General features: G+C 37.1%; 1 protein-coding gene across 5 annotated transcripts in view; it reads right to left on the bottom strand.

Annotated features, from left to right (window-relative positions):
• Positions 1-519: 519 nt before the first annotated feature.
• Positions 520-19,950, bottom strand: part of LOC5577433 (inositol-trisphosphate 3-kinase A) — a 583,345-nt gene continuing 563,914 nt past the window's right edge. For all 5 annotated transcript variants that reach the window (XM_021850560.1, XM_021850561.1, XM_021850563.1 and 2 more), the window contains 4 exons: positions 19,652-19,782; positions 19,445-19,585; positions 1,903-2,013; positions 520-1,845 (listed from right to left, as the gene is read on the bottom strand). In XM_021850560.1, the coding sequence (XP_021706252.1) occupies positions 1,225-1,845; positions 1,903-2,013; positions 19,445-19,585; positions 19,652-19,782 (1,004 nt within the window). In that variant the 3' untranslated portion in view covers positions 520-1,224. The remainder of the gene's footprint in view (positions 1,846-1,902; positions 2,014-19,444; positions 19,586-19,651; positions 19,783-19,950) is intronic.

The raw sequence follows: 19,950 nt of genomic DNA on the forward strand, positions 1-19,950 counted from the left end.
CGATTGCCCCACTTTACTCTATTATTTTAAGTGGATGCTTTTGATCTCCCTATGCTCCTATCCGCAACCCGGTGCACGAGCCCTGTTTGGTTTCGAAAATCTCGTAGAAGATTACAAACCGTCAATGGCATTCCCAATTACTACCCCACATTGCACATTCAAGGGTCTGATTGTGCTCCTAACCCACCCTCAGTTCGTAATCTTCTCGCCAGTTGAAATTATATTTTCCCGAAGTGAAAGTAATTCTGATGAGTGATAGCCTAGTGCAGCCCAACTGCATAGTACAGCAGTAGAATCTTTAGGTCAGAAGATAAAATTTAAATTTTGTAATAAAAAGGTTGCCATTGGTTTGAAATTCACCCAACATCTAATCAAAACTACTAACAACAGCGATCAATTATCAAAATTCATCGCTCCCTGGAAAATATAATCCCAAGCCCAGGGAAATCTCTCCGCATCTCTTAATGCTACAACTTTTATATTGTTTCAAGGCTTTCTTTCACACATAGTTCCGTTCAATTTCAGCACTGCACTGGGCTGCAAATAATTTATTCATTTTAAAATTCATGCTACTTTGCTTATCATCTAGCGATATAGTGTGTTCTCATCTGCCTTAAAATCTACTCAATGATTTTCCCGACTGTACTCTCAAACTTTGCTTTCATCGTGGGTCTTCATATGATTGTCTGAAATAGCCAAATGTTATACCATCTTTGTTCATCGTATCTCTACTGCTTGTTTTAGACTGTTTCATAAGGTGAACTCACGTTCACTACAATCAACGCTATTGACTATTGTATAGCAGTAATACAACTTCTTAATATTTGTATATGAAGGCGTATATAAATAACTCGCGTAAATTTTTACGAAATATATAAGATAATAACGATTGAGTTCTGTACAAAAAAATAACACATCTTGAGAAAAACAATACTAGTAGACTTTGAAGCTTAGAAGTGTTCGATTTTCGGTCCCTCCCCGATTCGGCTGCAAAACAAAAACTTTGCAATCTCCATCCCTAAAAATCGACAGCTTGTTAGTTTCAGTCCTAGATCAGACTCTTGTTGCCGAGCTTTGCACTGCTCTTTTTAATTCTTGTGTGTTGCACTAATTTATAGTAAAAAATGCTCTTTCTCTACCTTTTGTCGTTTTCTACTGCAAATGCATTATCTAACATCAATCTCGTGAGAGACGGTAGGCAACAGTTACCGTCCTGTTAGGTGATTAACTGTTCGAATCCGGACCGTCCGGCGTCGATTGCGTCGAGGTCGTTGGTGGTGACGACAAATCGTCACTTTTGCAGTCGCAGTTGTTGTTGTTGAGGCAGTTGGCAGCAGTGCTTGTGCTGCTGCCATCTGGATCCGTTGCCACCGAACTCAGCTCCAGCGAACCCAAACCGTCGATCAAAGATGGCTGCGCTTCCACCGAAGATGGCTGCTGCAGCTCACTAGATGTCGTCACCGTAGAACTCGTGTGGTTATTGTTGTTGCTGCTAGCTTTGTTGTTGTTATTGCTGAACTCGTCCAAATCGGGCAGCGATAGCCTCGGTATCCGCTCAGAAAGGGCCGCCTGGTGTGCATCGTGCACCTCCTGGAATATGTCGATCAGATTGTTGATCCCGATCAGGTAGCCGTCCTCGTGGTTGCCAACTTTCCACTTGTTCTCGTGGGTGATGTCCACCTTGTCCGGCAGGGTCACCGTTTTGGCAAAGTCGATTAGCCATACGCTCGCGTTGTGGCGGTCATGGACGAACAGCAGGGATGATCCGATCACTTCGTGACGCTTGAAGAAGTCCGAATAGCTGAGCGTTGCGCGGATCGCCTTCAACCGTTGGATGTATTTGGGCTGCAGATGCGAACAATGCATTAGAAGTTGTTGCATGAATGATTTATATAAACCTACCAAAGCATGCGGGAATCCTTCGGTGAACTCGCGGAAAGCCTCTATGATCTGCTCCCTGGATTTGGTCGTTTTGAAATCCTTGGAACTGGTGCCGTCGCTCTTTTTAATGCCCTGGAATTACAATAGTAAAACATACTTAAGTTAGTAATTTCAACAAGTGTATTCTAGCACGAAATTCCTAATAATATGAATTCCTCATGAAATGATAATGGTCATTTGCTTATTTCTAGAAAGTTTGAATATCGAAGCTGTAGTAAAACCTTAGCGAAGAAAGTACTTAGAATCCCTAAAGACAAACAGACCCTTAGAACAATTTAAATTTATTTAAAAATCATCGCTTGCTCCACACCGTCATTATGTCAGCACGTTACACGAAACACTGTTTTATACGACAATACCTACAGAAGGTGCTAGTGTGAAAAGTTAAAAATAAAAAACGATGCGTGCGCCTCTGGTTGTGAAATTTACAACATAGCGAATTAAAAACAATCGATGTTACAAGTTACAATGCTCAGTGAAGCGGGTAGTGAAGGTCTAAATATTTCGCAAATTGCAAAAATAAAAGTAAATAAATACCTAAAAAAACTCGATTTTCATTGGCATTTCGTTTTATGCGTGTCATGAGATTCTGGGCTTCAAACGGAGTCACGATAATGAATAGGTGCTCCGTGTAACAATTCAATTTTTAAAAGTGCGTTGCGAGCCAAAAGGTCAGAAAACCCCTTATATTTTTTCCTGCTCTGGAAGGGATAGCGGTTGGATCCTCAAAACAACCCTTTGACTGAGTCCTTTGACATGAATACCGTTTCATCTCAAATTTCGAACATGGCTCATATGCCAGGATGCTCAATCCATCTATGATTTTAGTCCTTTAACACTTCAGTCGTCGCGCTGTTGTATTTTGTACAACACTGTTGAAAAAAAAACCTCGCTATTCGTTCACAACAGCAGCACAGTGGTTCTGATGGTGGCAAACCGCGCGACGACTGAAAGGTTAAACTCAAAAGTTGTGAAATATCAATTGGGTTGTTTAGTGATGAAAAATTCGCAGTTTTTTTGTAGCTTGCTCGAAAGACCACAGCTTTCCAAGTGTAGCACGATTTTATTGCGCTTTAATATCTTAATTTTGATATAGTAAATGATTAAAATAGATTTAATTCCGTCGACTCAATGACATTTCCATTTACATGATGACAGCTCGTCTCGGAGTAAAATTTGCCGAGGGGTGATTCAAACGCGATTTCCATACTAAATTCGAACGTGTTTTAAAAATAGTTCCAACGCACGGAAAATTATGAAACTTTGGATTCTGGCTCAGTTTTTAACGTAGAATCAGAATATGTAAAAAACAGGATACCCCTAAACAAGCCAATTCTTACCTTTGAAATCGTCACTGTTCGCAATCCAGGTTTTTACGCTGGCTATAAAAAACGCGGGGTAATTTGATTATGACATATCTTGCTCACAGATTCTATAGCAAAATCTTAGCAGGCTGTAATTCTATTTTGTTTATTAAATTGTCAAAAATTTTCACTACATTCGTGTTGCACCTAGGAGAATTTCGTAAATCAAATTCATCGTATTAATTTGTTCAATTTATTTATTTCACGTGATTTTAGGTTCCCAAACAATCGGATACGCGGGTTTTAATTTGAACATTGCATAATAAATACATATGGACATTAAAGAGATCTGATCGCTGTTATTGTTATTAGTGATATCAGGCTTCCGACATGGATTTCTGCTGTTCAAGACAAACTTAGAAGACAAAGATGGACCAACATTATAATATTCATGTCGGGAAAAATAATCATCAATCAACAACTTTCACTTGGATCAAGAAATAAAAAAAACCGTGCAATCTAACTTATACTTTTGAGTCTTGGCCGTATGAATAAAATAAACCTAAGCACAAAATCATGCTTCTTTCTTTCCGAAATCTCGCATAAATAAAAAGTATATTCAGGTACACGGGTAAAAATGCGGCACTCTAAAACAGGAGAAAGAGTCATGATTTCGGGAGGAAAGTGTGTTTTCATGTTATGAAAATACACCATGACCAAAAGTCATGAAATCATGAAACATTTTACCGTAACGCCGGCTGTACGTTACGTTTTCAATTTTTAGCGAAGAAAAATGGAAATTAAAATTCTCAAATCATGAAGCATGTATGCTGGAACCATGAATAAAATTCATGGAAACATAAGCACTATTCATGGATTTAGTCATTTGTCATTTATGATTCCTATTTTTGATAAGAAAAGTGGCAATTTCGGTCATGAAATCATGAAGCAGGATTGATAACATGAATACAGGTCATAAAAACATAAGCACTTTTCATGTATTCAGAAGCCTGTCATTTATGATTCCAGTTTTGGTGCTGAAAAGTGGCAAGTTGAGTCATGAAATCATGAAGCAGGATCCCTGAATCATGAACTCAGTTCATGAAAATGAAGCATTATACGTCAATTTAGATCCCAGTTTATAATTGCCATTGGTAAGCAAATAAAATAAAGATTAAGGGGCCTATTTTGTAAATCGAGCAGATTCATGTGACCCGTCTGTTTTCATTGTCGATCAAAGCAAGCATGCATATTTCAGATGTCACCCGTCGACTCCGATGGACCAATGCACGAGTTCACTAATTTGACGTTTGAGCAGTGCCGAATTCACTCGTTACCATGGTCACGTAAATAACACGGCACAGCTCAAACGTCAGAAAGTTAACTCGTGCATCGGTCCATAGTAATCCAGTCACATAGAGTGACAACTGTCGAAAAACTCGAGTGACAGAGCAGAGTCGAGCAAATTTTTCGGTCGACACTGACTCCGGTCGAGTCATTTTGATCGACTCGACTCATAAAATAGGCCCCTAAAATTGTTACTGCTTTTGTGCCGATAGTTTCGTAATAAAGCTAAGTATGCTGTTTCGCTCAAGAAAAGTAAAGAAATTTCTTGATTGAAAGGGTCAAGAAATTTCATACAGAGAGCCCCCCTCTGAAGTGACATTTCTTCTCAACTGCGTACTGCGATCAGAAAAATGTGATTTTCCTGACCATTTCTTGGGAGAAATTTTCCACGCATCGAGATAGGCGATTCCTTTTCTTGTCAGTAGCAAACCGGCCTTAAACCGTGAAAACATTCCACAAATGTCAACCTAACGAGTGTGACATCTTTAGCAGGAACGCGAACATTCGGTGGTTAGGTTTGTACACAAAATGTTGTTACGAGCATCAATTGAGCTGGTAAATGGTCCCTGGGCTTGTGGATTGCATGAAACATGGAAGACTCCTAAACAACTCTGCGGATGTGGAAAGTGGAACTGGATCATCCGACTGCCGAGGGCCTTTTGTAACTTGCTCTGTTATAGGACGTGGGATATGCATCACTTTCGAACAGTTAAAATCGCCGACGAGCTTGTCAAGCAAAATCTTCGCTCAAAGTCAAACATTGCCCGGTTCTGCAATGTCAGGATTAAGTAAGTACATTGATTGTGTCGTGAAACAATGTGGGAACTCATAAGAATTTCACCAAGAATGTCATCGATATGATGACAAGGTTCCGAAGAATTTGAACTTTTTCAAAACAAAACTTTTTTTTTTATAATTTCACTAGAAAAGATCACCGATCGCCACGAGACACGTAGACTTAGTTGAAGAAAGTGACAATTAGATTTGTGTAACGCCCTGAGCATACGAATTCTTGCATAATAGTCACGATTTCATGACTTTCACGGTTGTTAAGAAAATTTTCCGGTTTGCGGTAGCCGCAGAGTTCTACCGCAGCTGTCAAAGTTCTACCGCAGGCTTCGAAATCATTCCATCATTGAAGCAAACAATTCAATCATAGTATGCTTGAAAGAGAAAACGCTATGAAAAATAGCAACAAACAACGATCATCAAGACGGTATCTAAGGTATCATTGAAGCCTACTGATGATTTACCAGTGCAAATCAGTGATGAAATCAAAATGTGACAGCTGCGGTAGCTTTTCGTTGAACCGTAAAACGGAAAGTTTTCCCTAAAATTGCAATATCATGAAACATAAAATTTTATGAAATCATGACTTTTTGTTCATGAAACCGGCAACATATCCCAAATCATATATCAACGACGTTTGATAGATTTCCAACACAATTTTGAGCTATTTAAATACTGTTTGGTTCTTCTGGTCAGGCCATCACCCGTTTTCCATCAATTGTCTGACAGCGAAATTTGGCAGATTATGTAAGCTTTAGATAAATTACTATTCTAGCTAATGCCTTTCAGATATACTGATGTTAGTTTAATTTATACTGCATAGGCCAGCACGACAGATAGATAGTCCTCATTGAAAATTTCAAATGAACAATTCATGCTTTGAAGTCCGTGTTCCAATATTTAGTCAATTAGTTTCGTGATGGCCAATTCGACTCGATGAGTGTTGTAAATCTGCAAAAACAAACTGTTATAAATCGTAAACTTGAGTTCAAAATAGATAGAAATTTGAAACTTGATCAAGTTGGATTGAATAACAATCTGACGACTTTTGCAACATCAAAGTTTTTTATCCTTCTAGGATTGCTGAGATCGAACCATAAACAATTGTAGTGTAGACAAGAAACATCAAGTGGGGGTGATCCAGAACTTTATAGCTACCCAGCTTAAAAAGCTGGATATAAGTGAATTCGGAATAAAAGTTCGGATTTTAAGACAAAACGATATATGTATTATTCATTAGCGTAACTTGAACTCAATCCTAGAGGGGGCTTGATACATTCGATCGATAAAATCCCTTAAGAATGTTGCGAATTTAGCATGAGAGTTATAATTTTCGAGGGGGGCTTGAACTTTTCTAAGGAGGGCTTAGACCCTCCTGGCGAAGTGGCCAATTCCACGATGCTATTCGATAGTATATCTCGATATAAGGGGACTCTCGATTTAATGTACTTCGATTATATGTTCGTTTTACCTCAATTTTATGAACATCGTATTTTAACAGGTTCTGACCTCAACGGAACCCGGAATAATGTATATAGTTCCTATCGTTACTGTTCAGAATTTGAGACAAAACGGTAAACGAGCACCATCAGAACTAGCAATAAGGCTATAGATCGTTGCACGCTTGACCTAACCTCGAAACTCCATATAAAAAAAATGTCAACAATTCCAGCAGTGAATGTCAACTCCATATAAAAAAAATCTAAACAATTCCAGCAGTGAGTGTCAAAGAGCAGGACAGTCAATTGAGCGTGATGAAAGAGGGACAGAGAAGGAGAATTTTTCGTGACGTCACCATGCACTCTTCTATAGTCCATTTTACGAGACGTTTTTGAACAGCTGATCGCTCATTTCATGAATGAAATTTTGACAGTAGACGGTGTCGTAACGTGTGAAAGTAACAGCAATACCATCAGTGTTGCCGTTTCGTAAAATGGACTATCCGACAAAGCATATGTGAGTCATATGGTACAAAGCTCTTAGTTAACCCGTAAAGGCATGAGTGAAAAAAAAAACAAAACTCTCGCTACTCAGCGAATACTTTACGGATTTCAATATTTTTTGTCAGCATACTCGTACACATAGGGTGCAGAGCTACTTGGGCACTTTCATGATTCACTTTGGCATGAGGGGTTTTTCTCGGTCGAACTGTCTGAAACTTTGCAATAAGAAGCGCTTCAGTACGACGCATATTGTGGCCAAATATGAGCTCAGTAGCTTTTAAAAAACCCCACTACCGAAGTGAATCAAAAGTGCCAAGAATAGGATCCGGCTCCCTATCTAGTTTCTAAAAGTGGCCATAACAACTCGGGATTGTTCTTTGGGCTGAGCTATTTCGGTGTGTCACTAGATCAGGTCTGGTGAGGAAAGTGCTGTGCTTTTGTGCTCCTTTAGGTAGGCAAATTTCTAGTCACAAATAGTTTTCGGAATTGTCCATAATGTCAATATAACAAAAAAAAGAGAGAGAGAAAAAAAAAGAAAAACGCATCTTTGTGAACCTTTTGAAAGACGATTGAATTGGATAATCATATTTCCTGCTTTTAATTGATCATGCAAATGGCCATTTTCTGGTTCTCTGGATCACCTCAAAATTACAATAAAGTGGCCAATTTGTACTAAACTAATGCGAACTGGAAATCAACAAGCAGCCAAGCTACTGTGAAACTAAAATTTTCGTAAACATGATAGAAGAATGCTTAGAAATGTACGGCCATGATTGTGCTATTAAATGTTTTGAAATCTATATTACACAAAGACTATATTCAATAAAAGTTGTGCTGTGTCTACCCAGACAACCAGAAGTCGCATAACAATGTACGTAAAAAGTCGTTTACTTGTGCGAATTACATCACACCCGCACAACATGGTGAATAAAATCGTTTGGTAGATTAATTTCCTCGTATAGAACGCTATTTTCTGAGTTAATCAGTGCATTTTATTTCGTTCCGTGTAAACATGCAAAGTAAATCGAATCAATCCGTAGCAGCTGTCAAATCAATTTTGTTATCATAATTTAAGTCGTATAAGGTTGCAGATTAATTCGTAATTAAATCAGTACACTCGCATAGTATGTCAATTTTCATCATATGAATTATGCACATATATCGCCTCCACTTTTGTACGCATAAGGCTTTCTGACGACATCTTATACGGAATCTTTGCATATATAAGCATCGCATAACGCAAAATGTGATTTCGTTCTATGTACATTCTGGTTGTCTGGGTAAATTATGCATAAGTCTTTTGAAACTTTTCCAAAATTTGTTTCAAACCACCATACGTCCATAGAAACTTTCTGATTAAGTTTTTATATTGCGTTTATTGCCTGCATTGAATTGATCAATTTTGTTTGCAGTTGAATGTGGTTTCCTGCAAAACAAGCAAACAAACAACGGTTAGCACTCGTGGAAAATATTGTGTTCAATTGGAACGAACTAAGTGTTCGAGTCTGCACCCCAACTCTGTACCAAGCTTATGAAAATGCATTCTTGTGAACTATTATCCGATAATATTTGAGATAAACTGTTCGAGCATTGAATTGGTTTAGTATCGAACAAATCTATAGCCGGTTTTTCGGGCATTGAGTCCGATTGACCACACCCGACATATTCCTAACGGCCAAAAGCTCTGCATATATATTATTGAATAGCAGATCTTTATGGTCTATGCTACATTCAGAATCCAGCTTTTTACGCTAGTTATAAAACTGCGGAGGGTGATTTAACTTTGACATCTCTTGCCTTCCGATTTTATAGTTTAGGCTAAGTAAGCCATGCATTTCGATTGTTGATTGAAATGTCAAAAGTTTTTACTGGATTTATTTTGCAGGTTTTTAATATTTTTGTTTTGCTTTTTACAAACCTTATTCTTTTCATTCTAGGCATCCACACAAGGAACGCGTTTCTGAATTAATGAATAGAGATAAAGGAATTCAAAAGAATGGCATTTTGTACATCGTAATTAGCAAGGATAATCTGATTTATCTACACCTATATCCGCCCGTTATACATTGCAAAACCTCCTTTAAGGCGAAGTAGGCCGTCATTGAAATTTGTACGGATCGTTGATGATTGTTGCTAATTTATCTCACGATTTCGACTCAAAGAAAATCAGTTGGTTTTGCACTGACACAGATGAAAAAGTATCAGCTTACTTTATGCTTGTTAGCGCGTACACTGATACTTTTTTAAGTCAATATAAACTATCAAGACTAAGTTTTATCACTTTGAAATGCAAGCTGAAAAGTCATCATTTTTGCCAAAACGAATGACGGGCTACTTAGCCTTAAACTTCATAAAGAAAGTGGATAGATTAAAAATATCATTCCAAATAAATTTCAAACGTCTACAAATCATTAACTTCGTCAAGGTCTACGTGCTATTACATTATGCCGGTAAAATAGCTTGTTTGTCGAGTCGAGTTATTGTTATAAACTATAACTTCTAATATTGCTCTAGAGGGGTCCTTCACAGTTTTAAATCATTTTTAATTGGCCATATACAGTAATTCTAGCTATATATTCACCATTTGTATGCTTAAATTGCAGCTTGAACATCATGACTACTTAGAAAGTTGGAAGTGTAATAAAATATGTTTGGCTTCCTCCGTACCTTGTTCCGTACCCAATTAACAAACAATCGTTTGAAAGTGAAAAGACCAAGAACCGCTCTGGTCGCGATTTGGACCATCGAGAATATTCCTTGAATTTTGAAAACTCGTTTGATGGTCGTCCAAGGTCCATTTGTTTAACTTCAAATTATTTGTATAGTTCAAAACTCATTAACGTGGTTCAGTTCTTCAGATGACTCATTATCGAGAATTAACAGGAACCAGTGATGACTGCATATCATTAACCTAAAATGACAAAAAGTGTTAAATACAGAAAATGAGGAATATCTATAGGGGGATTCACTTAAAGTCGCGTAAAGTGCAATTCTGCGTAACTTCGACAATGAAATATTTCAAATGAAATATTCTTTATTTGATTCGGTGGAATGTCAAACAAGATATTTTTAGTCTAGTTGTCCATGGATCTAGCCGCTGTAAACGTCAATTATTTGCTATTTTCAGCTAGAAAGTGATTATTTTTTAGGGCTACTTTCGCATTTATTTTGGAATTTCAAAGCGTAATTCCATATTAGCATTATTGATGTGATTAATTATTCAAATAGACAGACGCACCTGGTTTTAATTGATAACAGCCAAGATTGCTAATTGAAGATTTAATATATGACCGCTTCCCTCAATGCATCTCCAGCTACTTCCGGAAAGATTCCTTTGAAAGCGCTCGCATGATTTGCCTCGCATGATTTGCAAAGAAGAATATTTATGTTCCCAGACCACTGGAGTTCATACAAAGACTTAAGACCACGGTTCATACAAATTTTTAAAATTGTTTTGTGGACAAAAAACCACAAGGGCAGATGGGCAGGTCTGTAGGTGAATTCCGGCGAACAATTTCTTCGAAGAGAAAAGAATTTCTTCCATTACTCGGCAGCAAGAAAATTTTCATTCCTCCGAAGAAAATACGTGCCGGAATTCGCTTACTGGAAATCAAAATAATTCGACGTGTTTTATGGGCTGCCCCTTCACATGAAATAAAAGACCCGGTTACTCCTGGAGATCGTCATAGAAAATATTTAACTTTTCCAATGCCGATGAACCGATTGTAAAAGTCCACGCCCAAGATCTAGATATTCTATCCTGCCACCATGGACTTATCCACGGTCTTCTTTTATCCTCGACTTTCTATTTCTTTTCTGCTCTAAATGCGGGCAATGTTTACATAAAATGACATCCGGACCAACATCCGGACAACGAATGTTCACCGGATGAACATGAAGTGGATGAATGGATAACGAAATCGTTCATTTTTTGTAAACACGGCCCGCAGTAAAAGGTTTTCTTCCCGGTGGAAGAAGCAGCGTGACGTCATTGTAAATTAGTTCATTAGGACACATTATTTCAGATAGGCTCTTATTAGCTATGTAAATCAGTAACTTTTTCAATTTTGATTTGCGTCCTGCTGATTATCGAAATTTTGAAATGAATTTTCCGTTATCGCTCTAAGAAAACAACATATAGAGATTTGTCAGATTACCAAAGCGTTCTTGGATTGATTTACTGTTGAATTTGATCATCCCGAAATGTTTCACTGTCAGTTTACGCAACGTGATGAAATATTTAAGATAATCGATTTAGTATGACTTACGCAGCGCTTTACCCTTTATATATTTAGATTTTCGGTTACTGATATCAAGAATACAATTGTTGACGTAGCTATGCATCAAAATAAACAATTTTTCACATCGCAAAGTTTGCTTCGATTAAACCATAAAAATATTATAGTATGGACCAATGCACGCGTTCATTCTTTGATATTTTAGCAGTGCCGTGTTATTTATGTTACCATAGAAACGAGTGAATTCGGCACCGCTCAAACGTCAAAAAGGTGAACTGGTGCATCGGTCCATAGGCAAGAAATGTCAAGGAGGGGTGATTCAAAGTTTATAGCAAGCTAGCGTAAAAAGCTGGATAGAGCTGATATTACTTGATATCAAATGTCAAATTTCTTATTTTCAGTGAAAACTAGATGTAAAATTTTTGATATCACGTGAGTCTATATAACGTAATATTAGCTCTAGGCAGTGTTGTAAGCAATCACGGTAGTCGACACGTTTTTGCTGATATTTGGCAGCGCTTCCCTTTAATATGCACAACACGGGCGATCAAACGAATGACGAAAAGAAAAATGTCAGTTGAATGCCACTGACCACGATAGCTTCGCTTGGAAACATTACGGTTTTGTTTGTTTATGTTATGCTTTCACTGTATGTGTGTTACATTCGACATAACAGGCAAGATCAAACTGTTCATTCTGTTTATGATCCGATGTCTGAATTCTACGCAAAACTTATGATTTATGCAAACGTCATCGTATCAGACGACACTCAATTGACACTTTTTTGTGTTTGTCGACTTTCATTCTAAAACTCATGCTATGACTGCAGACCATGGCAACGAAACGAACGTCGCGCAAAATGTCGAATGTTTACAGCACTGGCTCTAGGCTTGTTGAAAACATGGTTTAAATTGCTTCAAAATTGATAAAATACCAGCAAACGTGCTTACTTTTTTGATTGTAAAGTAAAGTAAAGTGTTCCCATAATAGAGGATCTCATGAGAAAATAACGGATACCGCAACTATACACAGAAAAAAAAAACATTCCATGTAAAATTCATACATCATGCACATAAAAGGAATGCCAGAACTGTCGCAAATTTAAATTACGCATCGTGTAAAACTACATTAACATCACGTAAATTTATGCGTGTTGTCACGTAATCGGTTAGAGTCCATCCACCATGGATGTGTAGTGGAAATTTACATGATGTAATGTTAATGTAATTTTACACGACATATGGTGAAATTTTGTAAGGGGTCGACCATAAATGACGTAGCTTTTTAGGGGGGGAGGGGGATCTTCACGAATTTGTGACGATGTGTGACGAGGGGGAGGGAGGGGTTCTAGCTAGTGGACGTAGCATTTTAAAAAATGTCGGTAAAAAAAGGCGCTGAAAAAAATGGCACACATTTATTTTTATCAAAGTTATTTTTCCATGTTTCACTTATAAACTTGGGTCATAAAATGATAATTCAGCTTCAGAATTGAAAAAAAAAATCCATGAAATTGTAGATTTTCTTGATGAATGCAATCAAACAGATTTTTCAAATAGCTTTAAATAATTATGTGAATATTATATTACATTCATGTCTAAATTAATAAATTTTTAAATAAACTAAATACAACTTTAATATATTAATTAAAAATCAGTGCTTTAACGACTTGGAGAACATTGTTTTCCCAGTTGGCTCTATTTCTTCAAGAGAGACAAATTATGCTCGTTTTGGCAAATTTTACATTGAAACAAGAAATTTATTCCGTAGATTATGCATTCAATATTGTAGGAGATCTCCACCCAATCAACTCAAACATTTGTTTTGATATCTCAATGCTCTTCATGAAATAGCCTGAATATTAATGAGGACAACAGACGCGTGTTATCGAAATTGCTCTATCATTCAATTTCCTATTAACTAGGTAACTTGAATAAAGAATATTTTTTTTATATAATTGTTGTACTATAAGTTGTGTAAGATTATTTCAGTATGGGGAACAATAATGAAGTTCAGCTGAAATATGAATAGAGATGAATACTTTGTATAATAATCGCTAACTCTTTCTAAACGTTCCAAATATTACAAGTGTAATCTTTTCTATATCTGGCCGCTAATTGCTAAATGGATTTGAATTGCGATAATAATGACGAAGATCCATTGCAAATTAAAATATTTTGTTGATAAATTTCATTGGAATCTATTGCTTTACAACGAATAATTAAAAAAACAAACCTCTAATATAACGAGATTTCTGTTCGCTATATTATAACATATATTGTACCCTAACTCGTTACTGTTAGCTTAATCAATCAAATCAAACATTTCAATTTTTTTTCATTTTCTGTTGTAAACTTTATTTTTATGGTAACAAGAGCTGATGTAGAGTAATTTGGAAAACAGTTTGAAATAAACATATTTCCTGTATAAGTCACACAATTTGGTTTCCAGTTTCATCTAGGCTAAGTAAGTTGTATTAACTTAGCCTAGATGAAACAGGAAACCAAAATTATGTAACTTAAACAGGAAATATGTTTATTTAAAACTGTTTTCCAAATTACTTTTGAGGCCTTTTTTATATCGAACTGTTTTTCGTTATCTTGTACTTACGTTTTAGCCAGTAATTAATATCAAACTTTGTATTGAATTCCAATTTATTGTTTCAGCTCAGACGCTAAGAACAACATATTTTTAAAAAAATATAACGATGAGGGGGGGGGGGGGGGTTCTTGATATGCTACGTATTTTTCGAGGGGGGGGGGGGGGGTATCATCCTTTGTGACGAAATGCTACGAGGGGGGAGGGGGGTGTAAAAAATCTGTGAAAAAATGCTACGTCATTTATGGACGGCCCCTAACTAATCTGGTATTCCCTCTATGTGCATGATTTAACATTGAAATTTACATGGATGTTTCTTTCTGTATAGGAACGAAAATAAAAAATATATACTTTACTAAAGGAACAGTGTACCAATATTGGTTCATCCCGAATAGAAACAAAAAAAGTTATTGATCGTTACTTCCCGTTACAATGATAATATGTACATTCACTACGCTTCTTGAATTTTGAGCAGTAATTAAGTTGATCCGTGCTTAGTACCTCCACTATTGGTACATTTACCGTATGTGGATTAAAATGATTTTCATTGCAAATAAATAAAAACCATTTGGCGTGTTTCAAAAAAATAGCTTCTTTTTACACTACCGGACCCAGTGACTCATCGGAATGACTCCGGCCACAGGAAAATTCCCTAGTTTCTCTGACCACTTTGAGAAACCAGATATGTGTTACGAGTGTACTGACAAAATATAGTTGGAATTTGTTAAATATTTGCATAACGGTGAGAGTTTCAGTATTTTTGCTTTCACTCAGGCCTATACGAGCTTAGAACTGTAGAAGTGCTCTTAGAACACCAAGCTCAGGACTAGTAGCGGTCGGACAGCAAAATAATAGTGACTTTAATGACAAAAAATACCGAAAAAGTGACCAAACAGTCACTGAAAAGTGACTAAAAAAGACTTCTTAACTACAAACATAAGTACAAATTAAAAGTTCAGAAACGAAAAAATGGTCTCTATAAACAAGAATGTTAACAAGCCTACAAATTATGTAAAATTGAAAATTAATTGAATTACAGAGCGAGGCATATGGAACCACATCATATCTCGAATTCCTGTCAGTAGAGGAAAAATTCAAAATACATCATCATCTCAATGAAAGTAATTATTACAAAATCCCTTGGCATTAATGGCGAACTTAATCGTCAACATTCATTAATTCTGTTTTATATGCCAGAGCTGCGGAACGAATTTCTGAATCCCTTCATGCGTTTATTGGGAAGTTTCAAGAAGAGTTCGAGAATAAATGTATGTACGATGATAAAAGAAGATTGTTTAGCGTTCCTTACAAAATGTAATGCTATATTTTTTGGACGTTTTTTCGCAATTCCCGTCAGAATCGAGAATTTAAAAATAGAAGAGGAAAAAATCGCAGTGAGAATTTATTTAAAACTAGTGGTCCCAGTAAACATCGTCTTGCCATCAAGTAGGCTGTTGAAAAACGCTATGCTTCGTCCCATACAAAATGACATTTTCATTAACTCCCGTTTTCCGACTTTAACGGTGAATATCCTAGAATTGTTATACACACAAACACGTCGGAACCCGTGACAATCAAAACGAAGAATGAATCATTCAGCTCCGCTGACCAGTTCGCAAGTCATTTCATGTCATACAAACACCATTCCAATTTTGATTATGTAGATAGGTTTAAACCTCACTCACTCACACTAACATCACTCACTCACATCGAAGCTTTATCGATTTTCGATGAACTCGACAAAACCCGAATCAGGTGATTATTATGTCATAGTCATGATGTATACTTATTACAATAATCTGGACATTACTCAGTACTCGAAGTATCCAAAACAATCGTATCACCAAATACTAATGAATAACACTTATTTTAAGCTGATTTCGAAACAATTAGCCCATGTGCTCATGAATGTTGTAAAAACAACCATTTCTATTCCAAAGCGCGTATTTGGAATAGAACCAGTCGTTCGAAACCATAGCGATAAAACGTTAGGCTCAATCCACGAGAGATACCTGGCGGATTTGTTAAAATTTCTTGTAAAATTTTTGAATCTATTTTTTCATAAATTCCTGATTAAGCTTCTTGGTAAATTATTGTACGCATAATTCCTGAACAAGTTTTTGAAATTTTTTATGAATAATTTTTGGTTCAAATTTCAGAGAAGTTTCGACTATCTTTTTTATATTAAGACTTCCTTCAAAAGGTAGGTCAGAGATCCTTTCAGGCTGTTCTCCGTCGATTGGTCGAGAAATTAATCTAAATAAACTCAGCAGGTCTGTAAGGAATTAGGCTGACATTTAAATTTTGAAACTTTATCAAAACTTTTTAAATAAAATCCAACAAGTGAATTTCAGAATTCTGTCAAAAATAATAATTTGAATTGTTCCAGAAAATTAGCAAACACTTCTTGCCTCTTCGGGCACTTTAATATGCTATAAAAAAATGTTTGCACTAGAATAATAAAAACCAGTAAAACATTACTGTTGTTGTGACGGAATTTGTTTGTGAAACTGGCAACACTGAATTAAAAAAAAAGTCAGTAGTGTTCTATAGAACAGAGGAGTTCGGGAGACCGTTTCTTTGGTAGTGAGAAGTGAACAACAAATTGTATGTGATTATAATAATTTCAATTTGTTAATAATTGTACTAAATAAACAATTTTCAGCATTGAAGCTGCGAGCATGGAAGCTGCTGTCAATTTTTGCGTGTTTCTGCCAAAGGCAACTCTCCCCCTTTCCAGCAACTGTTCTGCTATTTAATTTCAAGAAGCCGATCTAGATTATCGTTGATTTATCATCACGGAAAAAGTGACTTAAATGAACATTCTTCCAAAAAAAGTGACTTTAGTGACTACTTGTTGACCAGGTCGTTGGTCACTAGCTGAGAGAGAGAGAGACAGCTCACTGACAGTTGGCATGTTTTCTTGCCCTCTTTGACCTCTTTATTTTATTGGGTTGTGCACAACGGTCAGATGAACTTATTCCGTTCAAAATTATATTCACTTCTTTTTGTTCACTCTAAAAATGGTATGAATATAAAAAAATCAAAAGCAGTTTACCAACACACAACTATACTCAGTAAATCAACTTTTTGAAATGTGATATCATCGGAAACACCTAGAAGTTCAAATTAAGTTTACTTGAATTTCGACGGTTTTTCACGCTCTGCCCTTCGAATGTGTGGTTTTCCACTGACAGTTGGTGATAGGTTCCCAAGACTTTTGGAAGCTCGCAATCTAAGCCAGCTGCCTCCTCTCTCTCAGGTCACTAGTCATTCAAAGAATAGAAATGTTAGTAATAGAACGCTAGTGGCGCTGCTGTCACAAAACTGTATGCGTATTTGAATACTTTATATTTGATCATAATAGAAGGTGCTTTCGTGACATCACTTTTAAATAAGAATGCATAGCTTTTTAATCAATTGTTTGTCACCTTTGATGAAATGCAAAAATACATTTTGATCAATTACGCGCTTTTTCCATGTTAGTCCATTGTTTGAGATCTGGGCTCACAGTGACAGTTCGTGACAGCATAATCTCGGCTCACTATGACGTACATAAATTTAGTATCGGTTTCTCCCTCCCAGGATCGATCCCACACAAAAGAGAATGTTTTGTTTTGGCCTTTGACACGGTGCTCATGCTGTCACATCGCAGCAAACTAGATGTTGGTCACACGAACAGCAGCGACATTAGCATTCTTAGGTTAATGCTTCTACTTTCAAAAGTGACTCGCTACTAGGCATGTAAGCTGAGTAGCGAAAGTAGAAGCAATAACCTAAGAATGCTAATGTCGCTACTGTTTGTGTGACCAACATCTAGTTTGCCACGCGCTGACAGCGTGAGTACTGGTCCTCAAAGTGTCAAACAAATGTTTCAAAACATAAAAAGTCATCCTCTACAACATGGCATTGAAAAAAGCATGGAAAAGTTCAGTTAAGGGTAATTATAAATTAATTCAGTTTTGTGACAACAGCGCCACAAGCAAACGTTGATAAATAGCGTCGTTATTCACATAGGTCTAAGCAAACTTATGTTTCAAGTAGTTTTAAGATCAACGACAGTTGAAGGTTATTCAAGAATACCTATGAATACGGGCTTTTGAATATGGAGTTCTGCACAAAAATCGTTCTATCTATTTCGCTCTTCCGTGAAATAAGTGAACGACAAGGCTAGTGAACGTCAAAATCCTATACAAAATCAAAACAGTGCAATGATCTATTGCAAGCGCAACAAGTGGTCTGTTGGATGTTTTTTTATGGCGTTACAGCCCAACTGGGACAAAGCCTGCTTCTCAGTGTTCTTTTATGAGCACTTCCACAGTTATTAACTGAAAGCTTTCTTTGCCGATTGACCATTTTTGCATGTGTATATCGTGTGGCAGGTACGAAGATACTCTATGCCCTGTGAATCGAGAAAATTTCCTTTACGAAAAGATCCTCGACCAGTAGGTTTCGAACCCACGGCCCTCAGCATGGTCATGCTGAACAGCTGCGCGTTTACCGCTACGACTATCTGGGCCCCCCTGTTGGATGTTTATAAATAAGGTTTAAGGTGATTATAGAACGAAGCCAAACCTAAAAAATATTAGAGTACTAGACTTGAGAACCAAACAGCGCTTCGCGTTGAATATTTATCCCAACGCGAACTGTTGTCAAATCTAGTCTTGTGCTCTTGAAAATTCAAAGTTAGGCTTCGTTTTTTAATCACCTTAAATCCAAACGGGCTTGATATAAGAATGCTCAGGACTTAGTAACGAATTTATTTTAAAAATATTTTTAAAATCCATATATTAGAGCTCTAGGTTGCTATGACAAAACTTGAGATTTAACTGTAGAGGGGTATCCAAAAACTCCATTACCCTTATGCAGTTCAAGCGTAGTTAATGGCCTTCTTCTATTCTTCTTGGCATTATGTCCTCACTAGGACAGAGCCTGCTTTTCAGCTTAGTGTTCAATGAGCATTTCCACAGTTATCAACGGAGAGCTTTCTTTGCCAAATTCGCCATTTTCGCATTAGTATATCGTGTGGCAGGTACGATGATACTATATGCCCAGAGAAGTTAAAAAAATTTCCATTACGAAAATATCCTGGACCGACCGGGATTCAAACCCACACACCTTCAGGCTTTGCTTTGTAGCCGCGGACTCTAACCCTCGGCTTTGAAAGGCCCGCGGAATTCAGAATCCGTACATTTTTAAAAAATTGGTTTATAATCTCTTTGAAGTTGTTAATTCATGGACTGGATGACCTCCTAACCATAACTATACTAGAAACAACATTACTAACCTCTATCCGGAAGCCGAGCGTCGATGTGCTGGAGATCGTTTCCCGCCACACCATGTAGCGTGGCTTGGTGACACCCTTGGCGCGGTGTTCCTCCTCAGTCGGTGCGTTCGGGTCGATTTGGATCATCTTTTCGTACATGTCCTGAAGCAAGATAGTCAATCTTTTAGATCTAATAAATGTGCAAGAGGGATAGAGATAGACACAAACCTTTCGCAATTTCGGCTTCTCTTTGGCTTTGGAAAGCTCCTCCTCCAGATAAGTTCGTACGCCAATCTTGCAGTCCATTACGCACGGCTGGTAGAAGTCTGTGAGCAGATCTTGCAGCTGGATGTAGGTGGCTAATTGGTTTCATAGACGGGAGGTTAAGGAAGATTTCATTCTCTGTCTGCGGCAGCAAACCGGTTACGACTCACACTCGTTTTGATTGGACCAAACAATGAGTTAATGAAGTTGATAATGATGTAATTTACTGCAGCAGGTACAGCTGTTCGACCGCACATGCTGCT

This window comes from Aedes aegypti, chromosome 3 (assembly GCF_002204515.2).
Source record: "Aedes aegypti strain LVP_AGWG chromosome 3, AaegL5.0 Primary Assembly, whole genome shotgun sequence".
NCBI lineage: Eukaryota > Metazoa > Arthropoda > Insecta > Diptera > Culicidae > Aedes > Aedes aegypti.